At 42.4% G+C, this 23,911-nt stretch overlaps 1 protein-coding gene across 1 annotated transcript in view; it reads right to left on the reverse strand.

Annotated features, from left to right (window-relative positions):
- DNAH12 (dynein axonemal heavy chain 12) overlaps positions 1-23,911 on the reverse strand; it is a 1,449,067-nt gene that overhangs the window by 1,019,304 nt on the left and 405,852 nt on the right. The window contains exons 22-24 of the mRNA XM_085624669.1: positions 11,928-12,210; positions 10,671-10,790; positions 4,377-4,533 (exon numbers count right to left, since the gene is read on the reverse strand). Of these exons, the coding sequence (XP_085480795.1) occupies positions 4,377-4,533; positions 10,671-10,790; positions 11,928-12,210 (560 nt within the window). The remainder of the gene's footprint in view (positions 1-4,376; positions 4,534-10,670; positions 10,791-11,927; positions 12,211-23,911) is intronic.

Raw genomic sequence — 23,911 nt, forward strand, 5'->3', positions numbered from 1 at the left:
GTGGAGGTAAAAGATGGGGAATTAACAACAGCCCTTTTCAGGAAGCCAACAGCAGGCAACAGTACGTTGCACGCTTCCAGTAGCCACCCAGTAAAATTGAAGAACAGTATATCTTACGGGGAGTTCCTAAGATTAAAGCGAAACTGCTCTAGGCAGTGTGACTTCGATTTGGCAGCTAAAGAAAGCTTTAATCGATTCCTAGTCAGAGGATACAGTAATGATCTTTTAGAAAGTACCGTGAAAAGAGTAGAACACCTGCCCAGAGAAGAGACTTTGAAACAAAAATGATGCCATAATCTGAATGAAAGGCAATTTCGCATGATAACAACTTTCTCTGAGGATGCCGACACTGGCATGTGTTAAAAACAGACCCAATGATTGGAGCCGATATCCCAACAGCTCCACTGATTACTTTTTAAGAAAGCAGGCTCACTGAAGACTGGTTCATAGTCATTTGGATCCAGTTCCACTGAAAAAGGAAACTCTAAGTGAGATGAAAGGTTTTTACCCTTGCGGGAAGTGCAAGGCTTGCGCTTTCAGCCAAAGGGTACTCACCTATGATGTCAAAGGATTGAAATCAGGAAAGAGAATTAATAAATTCATGACCTGTCACACTACACATGCTGTCTATTGCCTGAAGTGCCCATGTGGACTCAGGTATATAGGTAGCACAATACACAGTGTGAAGATCAGAATACTGGAACACATGCGTGCCATAGCGAAAAAGAATTTAAATTACCCAGTGGCACGGCATTTCGCCATCAAACATAAAAGTGACAGGGACCTATTGCAGTTCTTCAGCATTGATTGTGTCCCCGTGAACAGCAGAGGGGGGGATAGAGTGTTAAAACTAAGACGAATTGAGTCGCGATATATAATTGACCTGCAGACCAAAACCCCAAATGGGTTAAATTGCGGGGAGGAGTTGACGGTACATCTGGGGTTCTAGATTGTACATAGTTGTATTTAATCAGTATTTCAGGCTTGAAATGAAATAAGAAAATGTAATGATAATGTCCAAGACCATCTATTTATTGATTTATTTATTTTTCTAATCATGGTTAGAAAATAGGGTGCCGATACACGGCTGAATAAAGTAAACTCTTGAGGGAGCATGAGCAACCTCGTATTTGAGGTTGCTAACTGCCTTTCCACGGCAAGACTATCTAAAATTAAGGCTGAAAGAAAGTCATGAGTGTATTAATTGTATATCATAGAATGAATTGAATATGTATTGCAATCATCCGTCAAACACACAATATTTGTATGTAACAGCATTTAATCACGAAGAATGTATATCATTACAAAATGGCGCGTGCGATGTGCCGGCTGCCATCCCTCTTTTGTTCCAATACCGGCTGCCATCCCTCTTTTGTTCCAATACCCAAATGAGTGATGTGTATAAACATGGCGCCTCGCAATACGATAGGTAAAACACTGACAAAGGATCTGTTCCGAAACTAGTCTGTTTTTCTGTGCTAACGAATAAATCAGTAATTGCTGCAACTTATCCCCGTGAGTGCTGGTTTCCTTTCGTGACAAGAGAGGAGCTTTGGAGCGACGCGATATATATATATATATATATATATATATATATATATCATGATCTAAGTAATTCATTCGTTTTTTAATCAATTTCCTAATGAATGCCCTTAACACTTAGTTAAGGCTGCATCAGACTTAACGCATATTTATCAGTCTATCGAAGGATGGTACCAGCATGAGAGCCGTAAAATGGCATTCACATGAAGTAAAACACAAGCCTCTGGTGACCTCATACACCTTCGAGTGAGATCATATATCTTGACATGAAAATGAAGCTGCTGTGCATGATGTCACTCAAATGAATACAAAGCGATCAGTGATATGACGACTTCAGAGTGAAATCTAGGCAGCTTCAGTGTAGCATGATGTTGGGGATCAGTAGGTCTTTCTAGTTTAGAGGTACTAAAATTGATAAGGGCATCTATAACGACTTGATCTCGAAAACCACACAGGAGTCGAAATCTCTTGATAATGGAAGTTTTTCTTTTTTAAAACACTATGTTTCCAAATTTAAATAAATATTTAAAACAGTGCGCTTATCTCTTATTTTTTTAATTGCTATTTTTTTTTAAAGAAGTTCAGTGATTACAACTATTCCCAAATACCTTCACAGTGCATTTTCTCTTTGCAGAATGGAAATTTATAAAAATAAAAAAATTTAAAAAAAGATAAATGTAGCATACACTGCCTTCAGCCTTAACATGTAACACAAACCTGCACTGTGACTTTAGGTCTGCAGGTTGGCCCGGCCATCCCACAACGCAAAGATGAAGCAAATGGAAATCAGTTCATTCTCCTCTACTTCTTGAGCACTAACCTCCGTTCATGTTTTCTATTTTGAAGTAACTCATAGCCATACAAATGTTTATGACAGCACTTCAACTATTTTGTGCCATTTTTGTTGCAAGCTGTGAAATATTCCACTGACACAAGATGTCTTCACTTTCCTTGAAATGACCTAAAACCCATCACAACCTTTGTTTCATATTCCTTTCTTGAAATGATGACGTGAAGTGTCCCTTTTGTCTCAAAATATATCAAAGGAAACTGCAATATTGTGAAGGGAAAAGCTTAGAGGAAGGGTGGCACTACAGGCCACCATCAGAAGTTGTTGCTTAAAGAAGATCCTATGGAAGTATTTGCCTCCATCCTGGCATTTGCTGTGATGTCTCTATTCTCTTTAGACACAAGGCTGTTTAAAGAGAAGAAAGATCACAAAGCAGATAGACATCATCGAGGCAATCAACACCAAAGGGTCTTGCATTTTGCACCTTATCAATACTGGCATCAAGGTTCTCAACCTTATTTGCACTGAAGTCAAGGAGTGTGAAGTCAAGAATATGATATACTGTATCAGTGTTAATGTAAAAGCACACACTGTTAAAACAACAGAGGTCAAGGAGATTGATGCCAAGTCATGCATCATGTTCAACGCTGTGATCCATGATGTAAAGGCATATGATGTTGAGACCTTTGCCATGAAGGCACAGACCTGGCTCAAGATCGATGATGTCGAGATACACGCTATCTTCTGGAGAGGACGCTACTCCTGAGATAGCATAATCAATAGTCTCATGATGTTTACCTTAGGATTGCACTCCCTCACACAGACTGAATGGATATGAAATGTATAACCAGAAGCAAGGAGGAGCGCATCGCTTCTTTGTATAACATAAGCAAACCTACACAATTATTCACATAATACATTAGAGATGTACTGATGATTAGCACAAGGATATCGTTGGCTCACTTCTTTTGAAGAAGGGCAATGACTAGAAGCTATATTAATAATTGTGACTCAAAAGATTTAAACTGAGTAACAAATTCTATTCTCACCAAAAGAGATTTACAACGCATCTACGCATTTTATAGGGAGCCCCCAAAGACAGAAGCATCTGTTATATTTTGCAACTGATGGTTGTCAGTTTGACAGATTCTCCTGCAGCAGATTGTAATCCATGGTTCACTACCAAAGAAATGTTAGTATTTTATGGGAGTCCATCAGCACATTAATACGTTGCCCACTTATTGAGAAGATTGATCTCTGAATGTCCACTATAAAAGACCTCATTCGCGGTCTGGACTGCAGGACAATCAGAATGCATGAGGATGAGCCCCAAAATCAAAGCAAAGTATTCCTGTTAAGCTGAAGCTCCAGATATTGGAGGGCGGGACATGGTTGTGTCAATTACTGAGAGAATAAGAAGAGTCCTACCTGCAGGTACCGGTAAAGTCTATTTCAAACCCATTTAAATTCCCACCTTGTGCATTAGAGGTATTGTTGCCTGAAGGAAAGTCAATGATTCTTCCCGAGAGACTCACTCGACAGTGGTCATAAGAAACAATAAACCAGTCACACTTGCTTCATGCTTCTATTGGACTCCAAGATCCTTAATAAAGCCTACGGATAGAAAACAAACCAAACCAAATGATATGAAACCATTAAATGGACTTACCTCTGGTCATGTTACCTGCCACATTAAAAAAGGAACTAATGATAGAAGCAGGCGGTGCCAAATAAGCTAACATCACACACCACCTAGGCAAACTCTTGGTGTACATTTGGAGCACATAGACACCTCAGAAAAGAGATGTAAATGTGCTAGAATTCCCAATCTTGTAAATAAATAACAAGATGAAGAAAACGCAATTGAAAAATATAGTGACATATAAGATCCATTATGGTGAGAGGTCTTGGGTCTTGGCCCCAAATGTAACACATGCTGCTTTAAAGATGCAATCTGAAATAAAGGAGATACTTCAAAGTTCAAGGTTTCAGCACTGATGCCCTTTTTAAATTTTAGCATGGCAAATAGAAAAAAAAAACATACCAGTCTCAATCATTTCATTCACAACATCTCGAGCATGGACATCGATGGTAACTAATGCTCCCAGTGTTGTTCGGGTTTGCTTTGATAATTTTCCTCTCACAAGTTCAACAATGTCATTAAGCTGGAGCTGAAGCTTTTCATAGTAGTTCTTCAAGCCCTGCACGTAGAAAAAACACACAATTTTGTAGTAATGTACCATGCAAAGAAACAGGCATATCAGTGGCTGCCTTTACTGCAAGCATGCAGCACAACCGCATGAAACACATTTTTGCAAGCAAATCAGTGGTACAAAACGGCATAGGTCCTTCACAGTTTGCAGAATTCCGATTCTTCGCATGGGGGTTCTTTTAAGCAGAACACACGCATAATTTCGGCTTATATTCAAGGAAATACCTATATTTTTGCAAATTTAAAGCAATTTAAGCAAGACTGATATCTGAAAGCAGCACTAAGAACCTTCATAAGAGTGCATTAGAGCACTGATAAAGGTAAGATGCCAGCACTAATATCCCTAGTGGTTAGCATCATGTGGACAGATCTTCAGTTCATCAACTTCAAATTGTATTTATCCAGATTATCAAATCATTTTACATAGAAACAGCGGCAAAGAAAAACAGAAAATATCAAATCACCTAAATGTGTTAATGGTCTTTCTGGAGGATACGCAACTTCCTACAGATTCCAAAGGGAACCCTTCCTCTAGGTGACACGTTAGGTTTAAGAATCTATACACATCACTGGTGCTAGATAGTACTGGGTAACTGGATCACACCGTTGGCGAGGTCACAGATTTAAGGGCTCAAGGCTAACATATTTGGTGAGCTGCAGGTAAAAGGTCTGAACGCTAGAAGGGTCAGTTCAGCCTTCTAATGTTCAGAGGTCGGTACATGGGTAGAATTAAACTGAGTAATGGTAGCAGCTGCAGCGTCAAGACTGCAAAACAGCAATAGGAGTTGGCTTAACGGCTAGGGCACTCGACCTCGGACCTGGGGACCTGGGTTCGAGTCTCGGTAATGACGCTGAACATCCTGTGATTCTGGGAAAATCAATCAATCTCCCCGTGCCTAACTAACAAAGAATGAATGTGTGTCCTCATGTAACGCAACTGGTGCTATGTAAAGCGCTCTGATACCTGATTGGATTCAGGTCAAGTTTGCGCTATAAAAATAATATATATATATATATTAGGTCATAATGATGGTTGTGATGGATACTGTATTTTTCATGTGAATGTTCATTATCTTTGTAAATATTCAAGGTTTTGGATTCAGCATCTGACAAAACACAGACAACCTAAGTCAGGACTGCAACTCTGTAGTTGAAGAGGCAGCCATCCTCCTCGCAATGCAATTGATAGAGCCAGGACAGGATTGCATAGTGTGTTTAGATCAATCAATCCATCAGCCACGACTATTCTGAGAACTCGCGCAGTGAAATGATCCATTGCATTCTCCACCAACTTCCACAACATAAAATGGCATCTAGCAAAATTAAAGGTAGAATTCACAGACAAACCAAATAACTAAAAGCACAGATTTTGTCCTATAGCATTCAGACTTTTGAATTCTCTGTCTGGGCGCAAAGTCGCCTGTGGCCTGCAGGAACACAAAGATCAGCACTTTACGCATATCATAGGTCACCAGTAGAAGGAGAATGTTACGGTATATTTCTCGAATACCTAGTTATTGAGTCACTGAACACTGTGAAGTTCAATGAGCCTTAACGAATGTACACACTCTGCCATTATTTACTTCTGCTTTGATCTTAGAAACACTGTGAAGTGATAACTACAGTCACCAATAGCCCTCTTCAGATCCAGAAAAATATTGTTGTTTGTTGCAATGGGTAATTGATTGGAAATCACTATTGCAAAGATTCATGTTTATGCTTGTTTGTTTACAGAATGCAACAGGCACAAACACCATTGTAAACACTCAACTGAATAAAGACAGTAGCTGTACAAGGTACTAGAGTAAGAAGATTGATATTTCGTAATAGCTTCAGACATAAATCCTTAACTTTGTTTGAGTCATTGAACAATATGAGTTAACAGGTAACAGGAGGCAAAACATCACCCCTTGTCTGAGCTGAAATGTATGCCGCCTCAATATGAGGCCTAAGCCAATGAATCACGAAGTAGCACTCACCATATGAAGACCTGCTGGCATGGACAATGTCAAAGCAGAAGGTCCATAGTTAATTAGGTCTCTGAAACACTAACTGAACTCTTCACACAACTTCTCTCTCACCAATGAACCATCTTCCTCGATGCATAATTGTAAAAAGCTAATATCAATGAAGCTCTGGAAGACTTCAGGATGGCACTGCTAGACACAAAAAATTATTCTGATGAATCCATTTTCCTAGACTCCCTGTGAGGCCGAACTGTGGGAAAAGACTAGTATGTTCTATATAGCTGCAGTCACCTGTACAACTAGACTATCTGGAGTTGGATAACATCACAAGAACGCAAGTCTGAATCAGCTGAGCAGGATTTTCTTGCCATAGTCCTTGATCAGCTAGAGAAAACAGATATTTTTTTTCTTAGACCGACATACTCTGATCTGTCATTTCCTGCTACTTTGGCAAATCAAGATCTGTGCAAACAGAAAGGTCCATGACTGATCTATACAAGGCTTCACAATCAGAACCTCAGCTGCCTTCTTCAAAACCATCATGAAATGGATTCTATCTGCTGAAGCTGAAGTAAGGGTTTGTATGCAAGACTGTGCAGATAGGTCCAATATGCTACCATTCTGCAAATCAATGAGTTTGGCTGAATCTCTGTAAGACGCTGACACTAAATTGTCCTCAATAAATTTTTTCTGTGTGACTCAGAAAATAAATTTCTCTCAATTCCTCATAAACAAACTTCTTCCCTAATGCAACCCTGTTAGACCTGTCAGCCCTTTGGCAGTTCCCTCCTCATTTTATTATTTTTATCCCTTGTCCCCTTCTCATTTTTTTCTGTCTATCAAACTTTTTAGGTGCTAATGTAGAGGTTCTGGCCGCTTCACCCTCACTACCTGAGGGAAAGGCGCAAGGTGCTCCTCTGAGGAAAACTAGGGAGGTGAGATTCTAAAATGGTGGCACAAACTGTCACCTCAGCACCTGGACCATGACTGACATGGGGGTTTCCGGAACTTTCTGGGCCCTTCTGGCAGGTCAGGCCCAAGGTGATAAATAGAGGTGACAGGTGAGCGGCCATTTTAGAAGAGGACTGTGTGGCATCAGGAGTAAGGCGCCTGTGTGAGGAGGTGGTTGTGCCTGACAAGGAACAGACAGGCTTAAGGGCCTGCACGAACTTCCAATCCAGATGACGTCACCCCTAACCTTGTGACCGGGCCCTGAACGCCGTTGGAGATCTGGTGGGCAACGTTATCTTGGGATTCACCTGTGGCCACTTCCAGGAACAAGGAAGGTTCTTGACACCAATCCAGCGGCACCAAAGAATCACTGGCACCCTTAAATTGCCCCCCCCCCCCCACTTCGATTTCCCTCCTTAAGACCCTACCAGAACTGGTCACCGTCATCGTCTCAATATCGTGGGGGGACTCCTGGCATCCTCCGGAGGTGGTTAGCGGCTTGCAGGAGCTTGTGGTTGGGCTCCCTGTGAGGAGCGGGTGAGCCGTGGCGCCGCTGCCCAGGTGAGGAGAATTGCCTGAGAGAGGAGCGAGACTCGACCGGCTTAGAGGCCGGCATCCTCCTGTCACGTGAGAGGGGCCGTAGCCCCGCCCCTCTCTGCTGCCAGTAACCCCGGAAGGCCGCGCCCCGTCTGACACTGATGCTGGAAGTATCGGGGCATCCCGCAACGGAGGCTGAATTGACCCGGGACCCGGCCGGCTGGCCAAGTCCCCAAGGAAGTGAGGCCCATAGCGGAAGGGAGCGTCGAGGGAAGGCCAGCGGCAACGGAGGACACCCTCTCTACAAGTAAGCGTTGGGTGAGGCATTTCGGTGAGGTGCCTAGTGAGACGTCCTCCGACCCTTCAGCAAGATTTCCCCATCGGGTGTCGTGAGTTCAGACACCCGGAAACGAGATCCTTCAGTTCAGGATTAAGCTACTCGCAGGACGACCAGCACGAACACAGTAAGCAGGGCACTAGTAGCAGAAGGGGGGGCGATAAGGGAGTCCCCAGAGGGCCCGTGGGAGTACGTCGCAGTGGGCAAGAAGTGTCCTAGTATTCCTTGAGTTCTTGGCGTATAGTAGAGGGAAAGTGACTGGATTCGACACAAGACTGACTATTGGGGAATACAGTCCTATCACACAGTGTGGGAAGGGATCATCTCCCAGTCAGTGACAGCTGGAGATCGAATTCCCTGTTAATAAAAATGTGAGGGGTTGATCGTCAAGACATAAGCAGAGCTCGGCAGACTGTCTAGAATGGATCACTGAGTTGCAGCCAGTGGAGGTCCAACGTAGCGCCTAGAAGGCGGAAATTGTATAGAATTGGCAGTATAAGAGTCCCGAGGTACAGCTGTGAGGGGAACCCTCAGATCGAATATTTAGAAGGGACTAAACGTTCTTTTGAAATGTGATTTGAAGCACGCCCTGTAGAAATGTAACTAGGTTTCCCGATTCAGGGTGGGAAACGCTTAGAGGGTGTTTCAGAATCTACTGTATGAAATGTGTTGTTTGAATAGAACTGTCATCTTAAATGCAAGTATAATGTTCATTTCTGTCATGTGGAACTGAGAATTCCTGTAAAGTAAGAAAGTTGGAAGAATTCTAGTAAACGTTAAAAATACAATCAGTGTAGTGTCCTTTTTGGAGTGGTGTCGCACTAGATTGCGGACTGAGGAGGATGCAAACACGAAACGCCCTGTTGAGATGAATGCCTGTTAACTTAAGCCAAGCTACCCCTAGGACATAGGTCCAACAAACCCTTATGAGGCTGGTTTGGAAAATACAGGGCAACAGAGTCTGATCCAAATAAATACCCCATCTTCCCAATGTCATAAATCCTAGACTTTTCTATTTGTCGATATTCAGACACTCTCAGATAAATGTTTGCCATGTTCTTCACATTCTTAAGCCTAGACCTCAATTAAGAAGTACTCAGCACTGAAACCAAAGCCACAAGCATCATACCCAAAGTCGTCACTGGAGCAGAAGCTACCAGAGATACAGAACAAGTTATGATAGTGACTCTGTATTAGCAACATCTGCTACCATTAGACAGGTGATACCTTAGAGGTTCCCAATCGGGCTTCTTAGAGTAGAGACCAATGATAGCAAGAATGGCGTCTTTAAAATCTGGATGGTGCATTTGATCCCAAATAACTACAGCCAGATGCCAGAAGCTTCATCTCTATTTCCCTAAATGTTTTTGGCTCCAAAAGAGCACAGCGATCACATGACATCATTTCACAAGCTCTAAGCAGACACTGCATATACAGAGGATGTATGTATGTATGTATTTATTTCTTATTAAGCGCAGCTGTCACCCAAAAGGGTATCCTGGCGCTGAGACCTTATCAAGCCATCAGGAAGGATGTAATTACATTGCTCTTGGGAACAGGTAAGTCTTAAGATCCCTTTTAAAGGAGAGCAGATCTTGACTACTCCTTAGATGTTGATCTTTCATAGCCATAGATTTCTTTTAAGACAAACAGGACATACATCTGATGCAAACAGTGCCAAGTTAGGCTTATATATCTTATGATGTCACAGTTGAAACCCTCACGTCTTAGAACAAGACATCTAGTAGCCCCAAATGAAGCCAGATGGTGGTTAAGGAGTTGAAGATTTCTGGATCAGCCTAAGAGCCTGGAGTGGGTTCTTTAAAACAAATAAATGTTGCTATCTTGTATAACAGTATTATATAGATGTACTAAATAAGTAATGTATCCAAACTATAAACTATAACGAATACAGTCACATGGCTAGAGAGAATGTCACAAGGGAAGCCATACGAGTGATACCCTTCTGAACATGTTCTTATGGGTGGCATAAAAAAACCTTCTGAAACATAAGTCAGGAACAAAATTGAGATGATTCTATCTATATTGGCTTCAACCAGCAGGACTGAGTAATGGTCTGTTAAGAAAAGGTGGAGCAAAGGCAGATTTTAGAATTTCAGGAAGGAATGTGGTGTTCAGTCATTTTCCAGTGGTACTGGGATGAAAGGATAGGAGGATGTTTTTATCTACCCATCAAGTCCATTGCCTATAGCAAAAAAAGACAATTTTGTGGTTTTGAAACATATGCTTTAACTCAACATAATGCCCACATTTAAAGATATTAATAAACAGTTGAAGAGGCTAGGACACACATTGTGTTTTTAGTTGGATTACCTCTGGTCCACTGCGAATAGATTCATAGACCTCACTAGTCCAGAACATCTGAGAGACACACAGCACAACTTGGCCAGGCCATTCTCTCACCCAGTCTTTTCTTTGTGTTTCAAGATATGACTACATCAACAGAAAAAAATGACAGGTTAGTTACACAGATTTTGGTGGAAAGTAATATTTGTAACATTGTCTTTATCTTATGACACATATCAGTGCTTCTCAAAACCTGAAAATATGTTAATGGCATACATGTTAGAGGCAGATATTCTGTTCTCTACACCCAGAAACACACAGATTCACTTTCCCTTGCATACGTTTGGAAAACTTAAACTAACACTTTCTAAATCTGTTCACTAGTCTAACACTACAAAAAGTCCTTTACCTCTGCTGTCCAGCATATGTGGGCAGTATGTGACAAAATGGTCAAGCACTCAATTCAAACTGTGTCCCCATATCAATTCTTTACTGGACAGCAAAAGCTGACAAAAAGAAGGCGCAATGAGCACACAAGGTATGGTGTGTACATGTCACAGGAAAAAGGTTCTATCGCGTAAAATAAATATTGTGATTATTTCTGAGTTGTTAAGCACTCTTGGTATATATTTAGACCGTGGGATCACTCAAGATATAATTTTGCAGCTGGCATAGCACCCTCAAACCCAATGTTAAACTGGGAAAAGAAATGTATTTAAAGAAGAAACCAACAGAGTCACAAATATGTGGAATGACACATTTGATAATCTTGTGGCTGGAAACACTTGTGTTATCACGGAAGAAAAGAGAACGTTTGGGTTTGGGGAATAGAAGTAGATCCATCTTTTCTTGGTTAGTTCCAATTCAGTCCAATAATGCCTGACACATCTTCATTGACTAGTTATGACGTTAATATCGCCTTTAGAAAAGGGTAGGAGCACCGAGGGAACGAACATTAGGCTTCTTGATAAGATAGTGAAATACAGAACAATATTTGTCTAAGAGTGATGTAAAAAAGGGGAGGGAAAAAAGAAGGTGGCATAATGTATGGATTGGGACAAAGTAAAATGTATCTGGTAACACTGAGAAAGTTAATTTATATTGCATAGTTTTCTGCAATTCACCTTGGTTTTGAAGTCCCCGCAGCACATGAAAGAGACTACAACAAGACTCAACCACATTCAGATTATACAGCCATAAAAATATGTTTTCAATTTGCTTCTAAAAATATTGTAATGCAGGGGAAAAGAATAATGCAACTAAACTGAGTGAAGATGAACTAACTATTCTTGCGCGGGCAATGACGTCCCGAATACTTTTAAGCATGGTGTCTTCCACTTGAATAAGCCACTTCTCCACAGCTCCTCGAGCTTCAGAAGTTGAAATGATCTGGATGAGTTCCACTCGCTCAGCTTCAGAGCTGTACATTGCCTGTATGTCCAGGTTGGGAAGGAAGTCTAGTTTCGCAATGCCCTCAAAACACTTCTTCAGGTGAGGCTGTACTCTCGTTGGATCTTTAGTCTCAGACAGGATCTCCAACATTTCATCATTAGACAAAAAGAAAAAACTGGAAAATACAAAAAATAATTGAAATTATAGCTCACATTTAAAATGAAACCTATGGTGCAAAACATTTCCAAACAACTGTAACGCGTAAGAGTTACATTTCTTTCTACAACACTTATACAATCACTGTTCTCTCAAAACTTGTAGTGATTTTTCTCTGTATGTTTCACATAATTAGGAATTCTGTACAGCTCATTTTATAGCGTGCAGTGTACTATGCTACTTGACTTATTTTGCCTCTCTCCCACAGGAAAATCCCAAAATCTTCGGATCTTGCATTCAAGTCAGCCCATAGTTGGATACCCCTACGATACACACAAAATGCCATACACGCCCTATTATCACACTATTAGTACAGAGTAGACCAAACTTTTTTTTTCTTTATGCAAGTAACACAACATATCTCTATTGAAACTCAGGAAGCAACTTCAATATACACATTTTGAAATAACAGGAGCTTTAAAAGGCAGAAAATAAAAGATATACCTTTCAAAATGCTAATAAATCTCAAATGCAAAAAAGTATTTGTACTCCCAGGCAGAATGGCAGTGGTGGCAGCACTGAGATGGTTTTAATATGTCATATAATATAAATTAAAAGAATTTCAGTTTTCAGGACTGCATCTTAATTTAGTACAAAGACAATTCATTTCACAATCCTGACAAATTTTTTCTGCTGAGCTTTTGGGTGGAAATTACTGGTCTCCTTAAAAATCAATAAGCAGTGTTAGTTGATTCGAGATCCAACTAAAAGGAAGAACTTCAACAGAAAATTCCTGGGTAAAATTTGTTCTTGAAAGGAGGCCTAGTTCATATTCATAAGTAACAAGTGCTCTTTTCAATCCTTAGCCCTCTAGATGAGGTTAGAGTCTCCTAGTGACCATAATTGGGTATGCATCACTTGAGTATTATCTTGCGGCACTCCTCAAGATCTACCTTGTCCAGAACCTTGTTAAAAATGTGATTAATACTAGGGGTGGGCGGAAAACTCCGCTCCTCTAGTGGAGTTCACTGAGTTTTGCCCACTCCGCGCTCCACTGGGAGCTCCAATTTCCGGAAAACTCTGCCACGTGGCAGAGTTTTTTCCTTCATGCAGCTCTCCAATGTTAAGTTGGCAAGTGAGAAAATTGGGCGCTAGTCCCCCCCAGGTGAGATTTCTGAATGAGGGCGGTCATGGCAGGTCACTCATGTTGAGAAAGCTGCAGCTTGAAAAGAAAATCTACTCGAGCAGCAGAAAGAAGCCGTGCTTTTTGGCGTGCCATGTAGTGCCATTCGTGTGATTTTACACTGCGGGACAATCTCCAGTCACTAAAAATCAGTGTGAGCAGCGTGACATACCTCTGCCAATTGCAGAACTCAGTAGAATCTGGCAGAGTTTTTAATTAACTCCACGGAATTTTCACTCCACAAGTTCCGCTCACCCCAAGGTAATACCCATCCCACTGATAATTGTTGGAGTAGTGACAAGGAGCGTTAAATTGGGACTGGGTATAACCACTGTTTGGAGTGTTTAAAAATGTAGGATGATAATCATATCCATCTCTAAAGCCATTGGATGGTCCCCTGTATCACGTTGATTGCGCACACCACCACAAGAGACTCCTCTTCTGTTATAGTATGGTTGACTGTTGCGTGGGAAACCTCTGTTCTGTTTCTGAGGCTGCTGGGGGTTATCTGTCATCTGATTGGACTGGTCTGGTGAAGAATGGTACGCACCAACTTATTCGTTTGGAGCTGTTCTTGTTGAAGATCTGACTGTTAAACTTGGAGAGGCTGGTTGGAGAATGTGTGGTTGTAATTGGCTTGGTATTGTGCTTGAGGGTTCAGGTTTTCCAGCTCACCCATGGTTGCTTGAAAAAGCTGGAACACCTTTTACTGCTGAGTTGCAGCAGGAAGAGTGGATGGTGTCGGTGTCTGATCTGGACTTTTTTTATTAACATCATGGAAATACAGATCTAAGCAGGCTGAATCATGAACCAGTACATAAGGCTTAAACAAGGGTACCACTGTTACAGCACCTTAACACAGATCAGTACGATGACAGCCACAGTATGCACACCTATTCGAGTATAGGCAATCTGTTATAGCATGTAGGAGTTCAGACATAAGAGTGGGAGATGAAGCAGTGTGTGGGATGAAAAGTAATTGCCATCAGGGATAAGAGGAAATGGACAACGTAACTGGGGGGAGGGGTGATGCCAAGAAGAGGGGATAATAGATTCAGAGCATCCAGTGAAGGTGAAGCAGGGTGGTGAGGTGTTGGGCGAATTCAGTAAATGAAAGTGGGAGATCCCTCTGGGTCGGGGATCTCAGGCCGTACTCTGCACTACCCAAGGTGCATCTGGCTAACCCTCTTCAGAGGAAAAGTTGTCCGTGTTTAGAATCATGTCCCATACTTGTGTGGTCAGGACTCCACAGCTGTTTCCAGACCTCAGCTTTAAGCAGGGCACCCTCACAAGTATCCCATTTGGACAATTCCTTACCCCACCCCTAAGTGTGAGTCCTCTGAGAAATTTCCAAAACAAAGGTATCTGACGTCATGCAAGGATCTAGAGGCTAGATCAGCAAATTTTAAGGTAATAATTTTGGCTTTAGATTCGGGAAACAGGTACAATAGGCAGGTCACCAGAAATCTAATATGTTGCGTCAAGAGTTAATGAAACTCACCACTGTTTCCCAGTAAGTGATAATGAACACACATCCCCATACAATTTGAAAGAAGCCCACACTAATTTCCTGGCAGCAGGGGAATGCTGCCTGCGTTCCTGGGATGCATTTAGGTGTGAGACATGCTCAATGGGCATAATAGAATTTAATGAGTCAGAACTTGGCCTTGCAAGATGTGTGTCTTAGGACTTTGTGCCAGTCCTCGTCCATGAGTACTTTCCCCATGTCAACAGCGATATCTCAATTCAGTCGGTGCATTCTGTCTGTTCTGACAGAGCTTTGTAAATAAGGGTGATCGCATGAGATTGGCTGGTGATGGGGCAGATAGTCTTCAAGGATGTATGTCCTCGGGGTTCCTGTCCATCCTCCCCCACATCCGCTGCATACTTGCTAAAACTGCCCCATATTGTGGGAAATGGTGGGCGAGAAGGGTATAGTCCTGCAAAGTCATACCAATTTCCAAGCACAGTCATACCTCTTCTTTCCCAGTCTCGTAGCCCGGACCAGTTTCCCTCTTTTGGGAGATGAAATAATACTGCCAGGGGGAGATCTTTTACGTAGGGAGTTCTTGTTCTTGTTCATTTTAAAGCCCTGGCCCATACAAACTGTAAAGTATGCAATAAGAGTCCAGAATGGTCCTTTGCGCAGTTGAGCATTTGGGTTAATAAATATGGTCAACAGAGAGGAGCGATTAGGGGTCAAGCATACCCCAAGCGGTATACCCTCTTATCTGCAATGCCTCCAATAAGCCATCCATTTTTGTTGCGTCGCAAGAGAATAGAGTTCTAGTTCTGGGACTGCCAGAACTCCACCATCTGTCATGAGCTGCAGTTTGGCCAACACCTTGCTTTGAAGTCCCATATCCCAGATGAATCTGGGATCACAAAAGATGGATTTTGGAAGCTGAATCAGTAGTGCTGCGAAGCAGTATGAGGCGGGGATGGAAAACCATTTCCAACAGTGCGAACCTGTCTGCCAGGGCTAAAGGTAGGGTCAGACAGAAATTAATGCAGAATTGAAGGGATGTTGATGCCAATCGAAGATCACTCTCAAGAATATCGGCCACTGTGTGGTGTATATGGACACCCATGTATTGAGAAGTGCATGGTTCCCAGTGGAGATCATGTCCTACCTCCGGTGGAATACTGGTTGCATCTTGGATGCGTATCGGAAAAGCGTTCAATTTATCCCAGTTTACGAAGAGTCCCAAGGAGCAGTCATAATCGTTTAGGACGCAGCAGGTGCCCTCTACATTAAAGCGTTCCCCTCGAAGATATAATAATAGGTCATCTGCATATAGGGATATGTAGAGGGGATACCCATTGATAACTAGCCCTTTGTAGTACTGGCTTGTGCAGATCCACAGGGTCAATGGTTCTATAGCCATTGCATAAGGCACCAGCGTTAACGGGCAACTGTGCTGCGTGCTACAGTTAATCTCACAGGAAGCAGAAATGCTGCCCCCAGTTCTGACATGGTCTGTTGGGGGCGAGTATTAAAGTCACGTCCAGGTGAGAAAACCATTCCCAACCCCATGTTGGCCTTTGCAGCCTAGAGAAAATCCCTGTGCAAGGAATCAAACGCTTTTTCAGTGTCTATGGAGGCTGCAAGAGCTTTAGGGTAGTCCACTAATGAAGTATGGATAATGTGCAGAAGTTGACGGGTGTTAGGCATTGCACTCCATTTGGGTATAAATCCCTCTTGATAGTTATGCATTATGTGACCAAGATGAGGAAGTAGTCTGGTAACCAGGATTTTCTGAGTATTTTAAAATCTGCATTTACTATAGAGAAAGGTTTATAAAACGTCACCTGATCTCCATCTTTGCCCTCTTTGTGCAAGGGCACTAGGAGAGCCTCCACCATTGTAGGTGGACATCTCCCAGCCATCCTGGGCATGTTATACAGTGTATTCAAGATTGGGGCATAAGTTGCATAAAATTCTAGGAGTAGGCATCCGATTCCAGCACCTTGCCCCAGGCCTGGGCCTTAATTGCCCCTCTCACCTCCTGAACCATGATTGTGCCCCCCAGGGAAGTAGCCACTGATAGTGGTAGTATCTTTGTACCTGCTGCTAGTCATGGAGGTACAGGGAGGATATTGTGTCAGAACATATTGGTCTCCTCCTGGCTAAAGACTCCCACAATACGCATCTGGAGTATTTAGGACACCTGCAGATCAGGGTTGGCCAACCAATTTAGTAATCTGCCAGATTTGTCACGCTCCGAATGAGCCCAAGTAATGGCAACTCAATAATCGTATGCTTGGAGTCATGCTAATAATTCAGCAAGTTTTTATTTTTCATCTTGCAGTTTGTCCCAGGGGCTGATGCACCCTCAGTAGGTAGTTTCAGGCTCGTTAAGAGGTACATCCGAGTCAAACTCAGTATGGAGGTGGGCACAGGTCCTCACTGTGGTTGAGATGCAGTGACCATACATCACCGATTGAAATACTTCCCATTCCACCAGTCGAAAGGAGGCCATACCAGCATTTTTATCCTGAAGTAATTACAGATCGTGTCCCCTAGAGCTGCTTTGAATGTTGGGTTGTCAAGGGTTGCAATACTGAGCTTCCAGTTCTGTAAGCAGGGTCTGGTCATTCTCCTGGCAAGGACTAATAGCAACGGGTTATGGTCAGAGTATGTTTTCTCTAAGTAGTCAATCAACCAGGTCCCTGCATGGATGCTAGTGGAGTATAATAAAGTATCCAGCCAAAAATAGTGATGTAATTTGAGATGTCATCAGTGATGTCGCTGACCATGTCATGAGTGATGTAATATGTGGCACCATCAGCAGTGCATTGGGGTGCGTGAGTTATAATAAGCTCACCTAACTATAACGGCTGAATTTCACAGGTTTTGTACAAGTGAAATTTCAGCCTAACTATAACGTTCCTGTAGCCTGTGTTTTTTTCCGTGAATTTCTAAGGTGTTTTATAACTGCTAATACCAAACTATAACATCCCTGTAAACTGTGGGTTTTTCAGTGAATTTCTAAGATTTTTCAATGCTAATTCCTAACTATACCGTCCCTATAATCTTTGTTTTTTTGTGTGAATTTCTAAGGTTTTTTAACTAGCAGTCGCATTTGCAGAGTGGTGGAGAAAAGGGTCTGGGCCTCCGACCAGCTCTGAGGAATTCCACTGCGTAGGGCTTACAGGATGTACCAGGAGGACTTCTTGGCCTCCAAGGTCCATCTGCAGCCAAGGGGACTTTATCCCACAACTAGTATTGCGCCGGGAAGCACATTTGCAGAGTGATGGAGAAAGGGGGCGTGGCCTCTGATAACTTCTCAGCAATCCTGCTGTGTGGGACATATTGGAGGTAACAGGAGGGGTAGTTGGCCAACTACCCCTCCTGTTACCTCCAGTAAGTCCCACACAGCAGGATTGCTGAGTTCGGATAGCTAGCCACATCCTCTTTATCCCCCAATCTGTAAACGCGCCTCCTGGCGTGCTCTTGGTTGGGGGATGAAGTCCCCTTCACTGCGGGGGCTCCTTAGAGGCCAACTAGCCTACCTGTTCCCTCCAGTAAGCCCCACCCAGTGGGATTGCTGAGAGGTGGTTACAGGCCACTCCCCCTTTCTCCACAACTCTGCAAACGCACCTCCTGGCGCGCTCTTACTTGGAGGATGAGGTCCCCTTGCCTCTTGAGGGTCCCTGGGGGCCAACTAGCTCTCCTGTTACCTCCAGTAAGCCCCATACAGCTGGATTGATGAGAGGTGGTCAGAGGTCACGCCCCCTTTCTCCACCACTCTGAAAACGCGCCTCCTGGCCCACTGCTGCTTGGAGGAGGAAGTTCACTTTAGTCCTGAGGTCCTCAGGACACAAAAGGACCTCATCGCCCCACCAGCAGTGCGCCAAGAGGCAAGTTTGCAGAGTGATGTAAAAAGGGGCTCTGGCCTCCGACCACCTCTCAGCAAACCCACTGTGTGTTTGACCCTCGTCCAGACACCAAATGTGAGTGGGCAGGCTCAACGCTTTTGTAAGCGGAGCTCTTAGTAATGAGTTTGCAGGGAATGTGAGTAGGTTCAAAATACCTCTAAATCCTATATACTGTTTTTTATTGAGTTGGGTCTAGGGCAATATTAAAAACAATAAGATGTCATAAGGATTCACTGATCTGGGACATCAAAAGGTTGCCATGTTTCAGCTGTTTCACTGTCCATAAAGGGTCAATCGGCTTTCTACAGGACCTAAATACAACCCTGCGTAAATTGGTTTGAATATCAACTTATTTAGGTGCAATCAAATATTTAGGAAACATGCATGCAAAATACAGACTATACTCAAAGAACCTTTTCCTGGTATGGCCATGGTTGCAATAGGAAAGATAGATGTCAATAGGCATTCCCAGTTGGATGTCTTATTGTCTGAGGCATAATCTCACTTGAAAGTGCAGTAAAGCATGCTAAACACAAGTGAGATATCCCTCAAATCATTGATCACTCAGTGGGACAACATATAAAAGCACACACAACACATAAAGTACAGAATAAACTTAAAAAGTATAAAACAAACACAGAGAACTTGATTCTGAGCCTTGTCTTCCTACATGGCTTATTTACTCAAAAAGTATAATAGGGTTTGCAGGGAAAGACGGTCCCTGTAGTCAAACACTGAAAGAAAAAATATAGAAAGAAAAATAGGAACTGTTATACTCTATGTGAACCTGATAACGTGGGCCTACATGATATTGTGGACCCCGGGATGTTTTGCTTACTTCGTCAAGGAAGCGCGTCTCATGTAATTGCTGATCAATGAGCATTCCAACATTGCGTACTATTCAGTATTGAGGAAGTTTGTTACCTTTGTAAAACTAATAGTTGCTGTCATTTGGGCGTGAGCACTACTAGTTCCAGATGCCCCTGGATAATCATGTATTTGGCCCGGGACGTCTTTCTGATGACGCGTTACCTGTGGGACGGTGAAAGGAACATTGGGAAATTGAGTTCCCTGAACAGTCTTGGCCCCAGGATTCTTCCGAGTCAGCTGTCCACTGCGGAGCTACGTGTTAGCCGAACAGCGGTGAAATGCAAGATGGGACATAGACTTCCCTGACCGGTGTGAGCCTCTTGCCAGTTATTACCCTGGGAGTCTTCTTTAATGTAAAGCTTAAGTAAACATTCTCTTAGGTCATTTTTTTACAAGAACAAGGATGAACATTTTTCTGATCTTCAATTTTTAAGTACACAAGCCCTTAGTTATTATTGTTTTTTTTACAAGAACAAGTATGAAACTGTTTCTGATCTTCAGTTCCCTTTTGCGGTTTGGAGTGTTAATCTTGTTTTATAAGGAAGAGAAGATATTGTTTTCTATTTTCATCTCTGTTGGGGTAATGGCAACATTATATCACGTAATGAACATATTCCTAAATATTACTCCACGGAGTATCATCATTCAGACCCCTAATCTGTGTGGACAGTCTGTAAATCCATTCTTGGTCTCTTTCAAAAAGGATTCTTTCTAGATTCCTCGTCTCTGCTGTCATATGTTACAAGATAATCCATCTCACATCATTGGTTGTGTGTTTAGCTGTTATAGTGTTCTGCCATTCTCGTGTTGCTGCGTCCGCAGCATGTGTTGCTCCTGTGTTCACTGATCTGTGTACTCACTTTTCTGGTTGTCATTCCTATGTATCTCAGATTACACAGGCAACTAATCATATAAACTACTTGTTTGGTGTTGCAGTTTGTATGCTTACACAGTTGCCATGGAGTACGTAGGCCTAAGTCAACCTCTTTTGATGCCGAAGAGAGGTGACATACGCTGCACTGCCCACAGGGATAATGTCCTGTAACCTGTGGCATACCTAGTGCCGTATGTATAGTGTCTACTGATTTGGGATTCTATTTGGGCCTTGTATATACTTAAGTGTCACCTAACCTTTTTGCCCTTTTATGAGAGAACAGAGAAAGGTCCCATTGTCACCAACCTACGTTCAATGTTCGCCAGTTGCGTTTAATTCTTTTTTTGATCTGGATAGATGCCACTTTGTATGTGGTGATGCATACAAGTGGGGTGGTCTGTTTTCTGATATGTAGGGGTTTCCAAAAGTCTGCCATGATTTTGATTCTGTGTTTGCTTTTTTGATTTCTGAACTATATGTTATGGGTAGTTACGAGCCCACAATTTGTCTGAAAGTATATCTGCTTGATGTTTAAAGTCCCTAATTTAGCTGCAGTTCCTCCGAAGAGGAAGGAAGTATCCATAAGTGAGGTTGTCTCGTAATGGCCGAGGGTGGAAGCTGTTGAATCTTAAAAGAATATTTTTGTGGGGGTTTGTGAAATGTATCAGTCTGCAAACTGCCTTCTTCATGGAAGATGCTTACATTGAGAAATGTCAATGTATTCTTGTTCAGAGTGTGCGTGAACTTCAGATTACCATACTGATCCTTCAGCCAGGTCATAAAGGCTAGTGCTGTTTTCATATCCACTTTCCATACTACAAAGATATCGTCTATATAGCGTTTCCACATGGAAATGTGTGTACAGTTGGGGTTTCTGTCATGTAAAATGCATTTCATCTCCATGTTAATACATATAGCCCTGCAACACTAGGAGCAAACGTGCTTTTCATACAGTTCCATGGGTTTGGAGAAAAATGGTCCCCTCAAATACAAAAATATTTTTGGTTAGGGCAAGTGTTGTGCATTCCACAACACATTCTCTGGGATTTCTCTTAGTACTTCAAGTGTGTCATTTTGTTAAAGACTCGTATATAAACTTTCCACATCCAGACTTATCAACAGATGATTCTGTTCACTGTATTCCAAATATTTAATTTGCATCAACAGATCTTTCGATTCTTTTATGTATGTTTATGTAGGATTGGCTTCAAGTAAATGTAACAAAATTGTGACAATGGTTCTAAAAGTGAGCCGATTCCAGAGACTCTGGGTCGTCTGGGTGAAGGATCTTGTTTTTGGGGAATTCTTCGAAGGATGAAAAATAGGAAGTTATAGGATTGGCGTCTCTTGAGAAATTTGCCTCTTGCTTGCTAATCCAACCTTCACAGTCAGCTTCTTTGACCATGGTTGCAATTTCTACTTTTAGTGTTCAAGTGGGATCATGTTCCAGAATTTTATAGTTCTGCTCATCACTGGCACTCTGTTCTGTATGCCGCAGTGGTTTGCAAAACAATCCCTATCAGCAGGTATGATGGGTTTTTTTTTCAAATACTTTTTATTGATTATTCAGTATCATCAAGTGTCATTATCGCAATACATCTTACAAGAAGTATTATGTTGAATCATTGATAGTTTGTATAAAATGTTCCCAACTCTTCCCACTCCCACGTGCAGCTCAAGCAAGGTTATAAACAAAATCAGTTCCTTAATTGATTACATAGATGTGACATTGTCAGAGTCTCACTTTACATTTGACATTACTCTCAACATAACACCTAACTTTTTTGTGTTGCAACAGCCCTTAGCTATTGATGGACTCAATATATGTCGCACACATCTACCGCTCATCATGCATTCCCACTTCGAACATCCAATACATTCTCACCCCCACGCAGGTCTTTAAGCATCTTTCTCCATCTATTTCGTTTGTCCCATTTTACATGTTTCATCCTGACCTCCTCAGCCCATTCAGACATGTCTCGCAGCCAATCCTTATATCTGGATAGTTGGGCGTTCATCCGTTTAATGGCTATCTACCTTTTGGCAAGCACCAACCCTAATGTCAAGAATTCGCGGCTACGTTTCTTTTTTGCAGGGGCAGGGATACTTCACGAGCAGTGCCCTCAATCTCCCAGCCAGTGGCCATTTTTAGATTCTGCAGCACGTCCCTTCAGAATGGTGCTATACCTGTACAGCTCCATACCATATGTAAAAATGTGGTCTCTGATGCTCCACATCACGGGCAACAGTCCGATCGGGAAGGGTAGATAGCATGCAGGGTCTTTGGTGTAAGGTGTAACTGGTGGACAAAGTTATACTGTATGAGTTTAAAGCGTGCATTTGAGTTCATCATGCACATCCCCTCATCAATCTTGCACCAGTCAAGTGGTGTCAATTCATCTCCTAACCGGTCTGCCCATCTGCTGTGTGCCTTCAGGGTTATCACCGGGGAATCTGCTCACAGCGCTCTATACAGGTGCCCTATAAGTCTCTGTCCCCTGGTCATACCCAGTAGCCTGTTCAATGTTTGTGAAGTATGGGTTCAGCTGGGAAGCTGCAAAAAGATTGGTTGATGGACAGAATGCTGATCAATGTCAAACATTCACCCCAGTACTGAGACCTGGGCCTAACTCAATCGGTTTTTTGCTCCCCATGCCATTTCAGTTTAAACCCAGCCATATGCAAATAAGTCTTGGCCTTGTTCCCCAGGGGAACAGCCCAGCCTGAACTGCCAGGCCAGGTTCCTAATGCTGTAGACAATATCTTGGTATACTGTAGTTATTGTCCAGTACGTAGCGCAAATGAGTCTATCACGTCGTCTCGTGTAATAAACTGTCCCCCAAGTATAAATCACCCAAAACATCACATCCCCCATCTCTCCACTTCTGTATCAACATGATTTTTGCTCTGTCCGCAAATGCTTTAAGTATCCAGATCGGCATGTCTTGTACATAAGGGGCCTGATGCAGGATGCTTGTAATCACCTGTTCCCAGATGCGGCCCACCTGTTTAATCAGGAAAGGATATTTCTTTATGATTTGTGTCCCGCACATGAGGAGCTCTGGAAGTTTATAGTTTCTGCTTGGGTCACCCAACAACTTCTTCTCCCAATTCCCCTCCTAGTCGAACCACCGCGTATTGGAGGTGGGCTGACATATAATACAACTCCAGGTTAGGAAGCTCAATGCCCCCTTTGTCAAAGGCTTGTCTTAACATGGGCAGTCCTATACTCTTCCATCTTGTGGACCATATTTTTACCCAGCCCTGTGTTTGAAGTCTCTTCTGTATGATCATGCTTGCAAAAACAAGCTTGAAGGCATAGTTTGTGAGAAAAAAAACTGCCAAGTCGAAGTGTAAATGAAATTTGTTAAATACTGGTGTAGATAAAAAACCTAGACCTTTGTTGAGTAC

The sequence above is a fragment of the Triturus cristatus genome, chromosome 9 (assembly GCF_964204655.1).
Source record: "Triturus cristatus chromosome 9, aTriCri1.1, whole genome shotgun sequence".
NCBI classification, from domain to species: domain Eukaryota; kingdom Metazoa; phylum Chordata; class Amphibia; order Caudata; family Salamandridae; genus Triturus; species Triturus cristatus.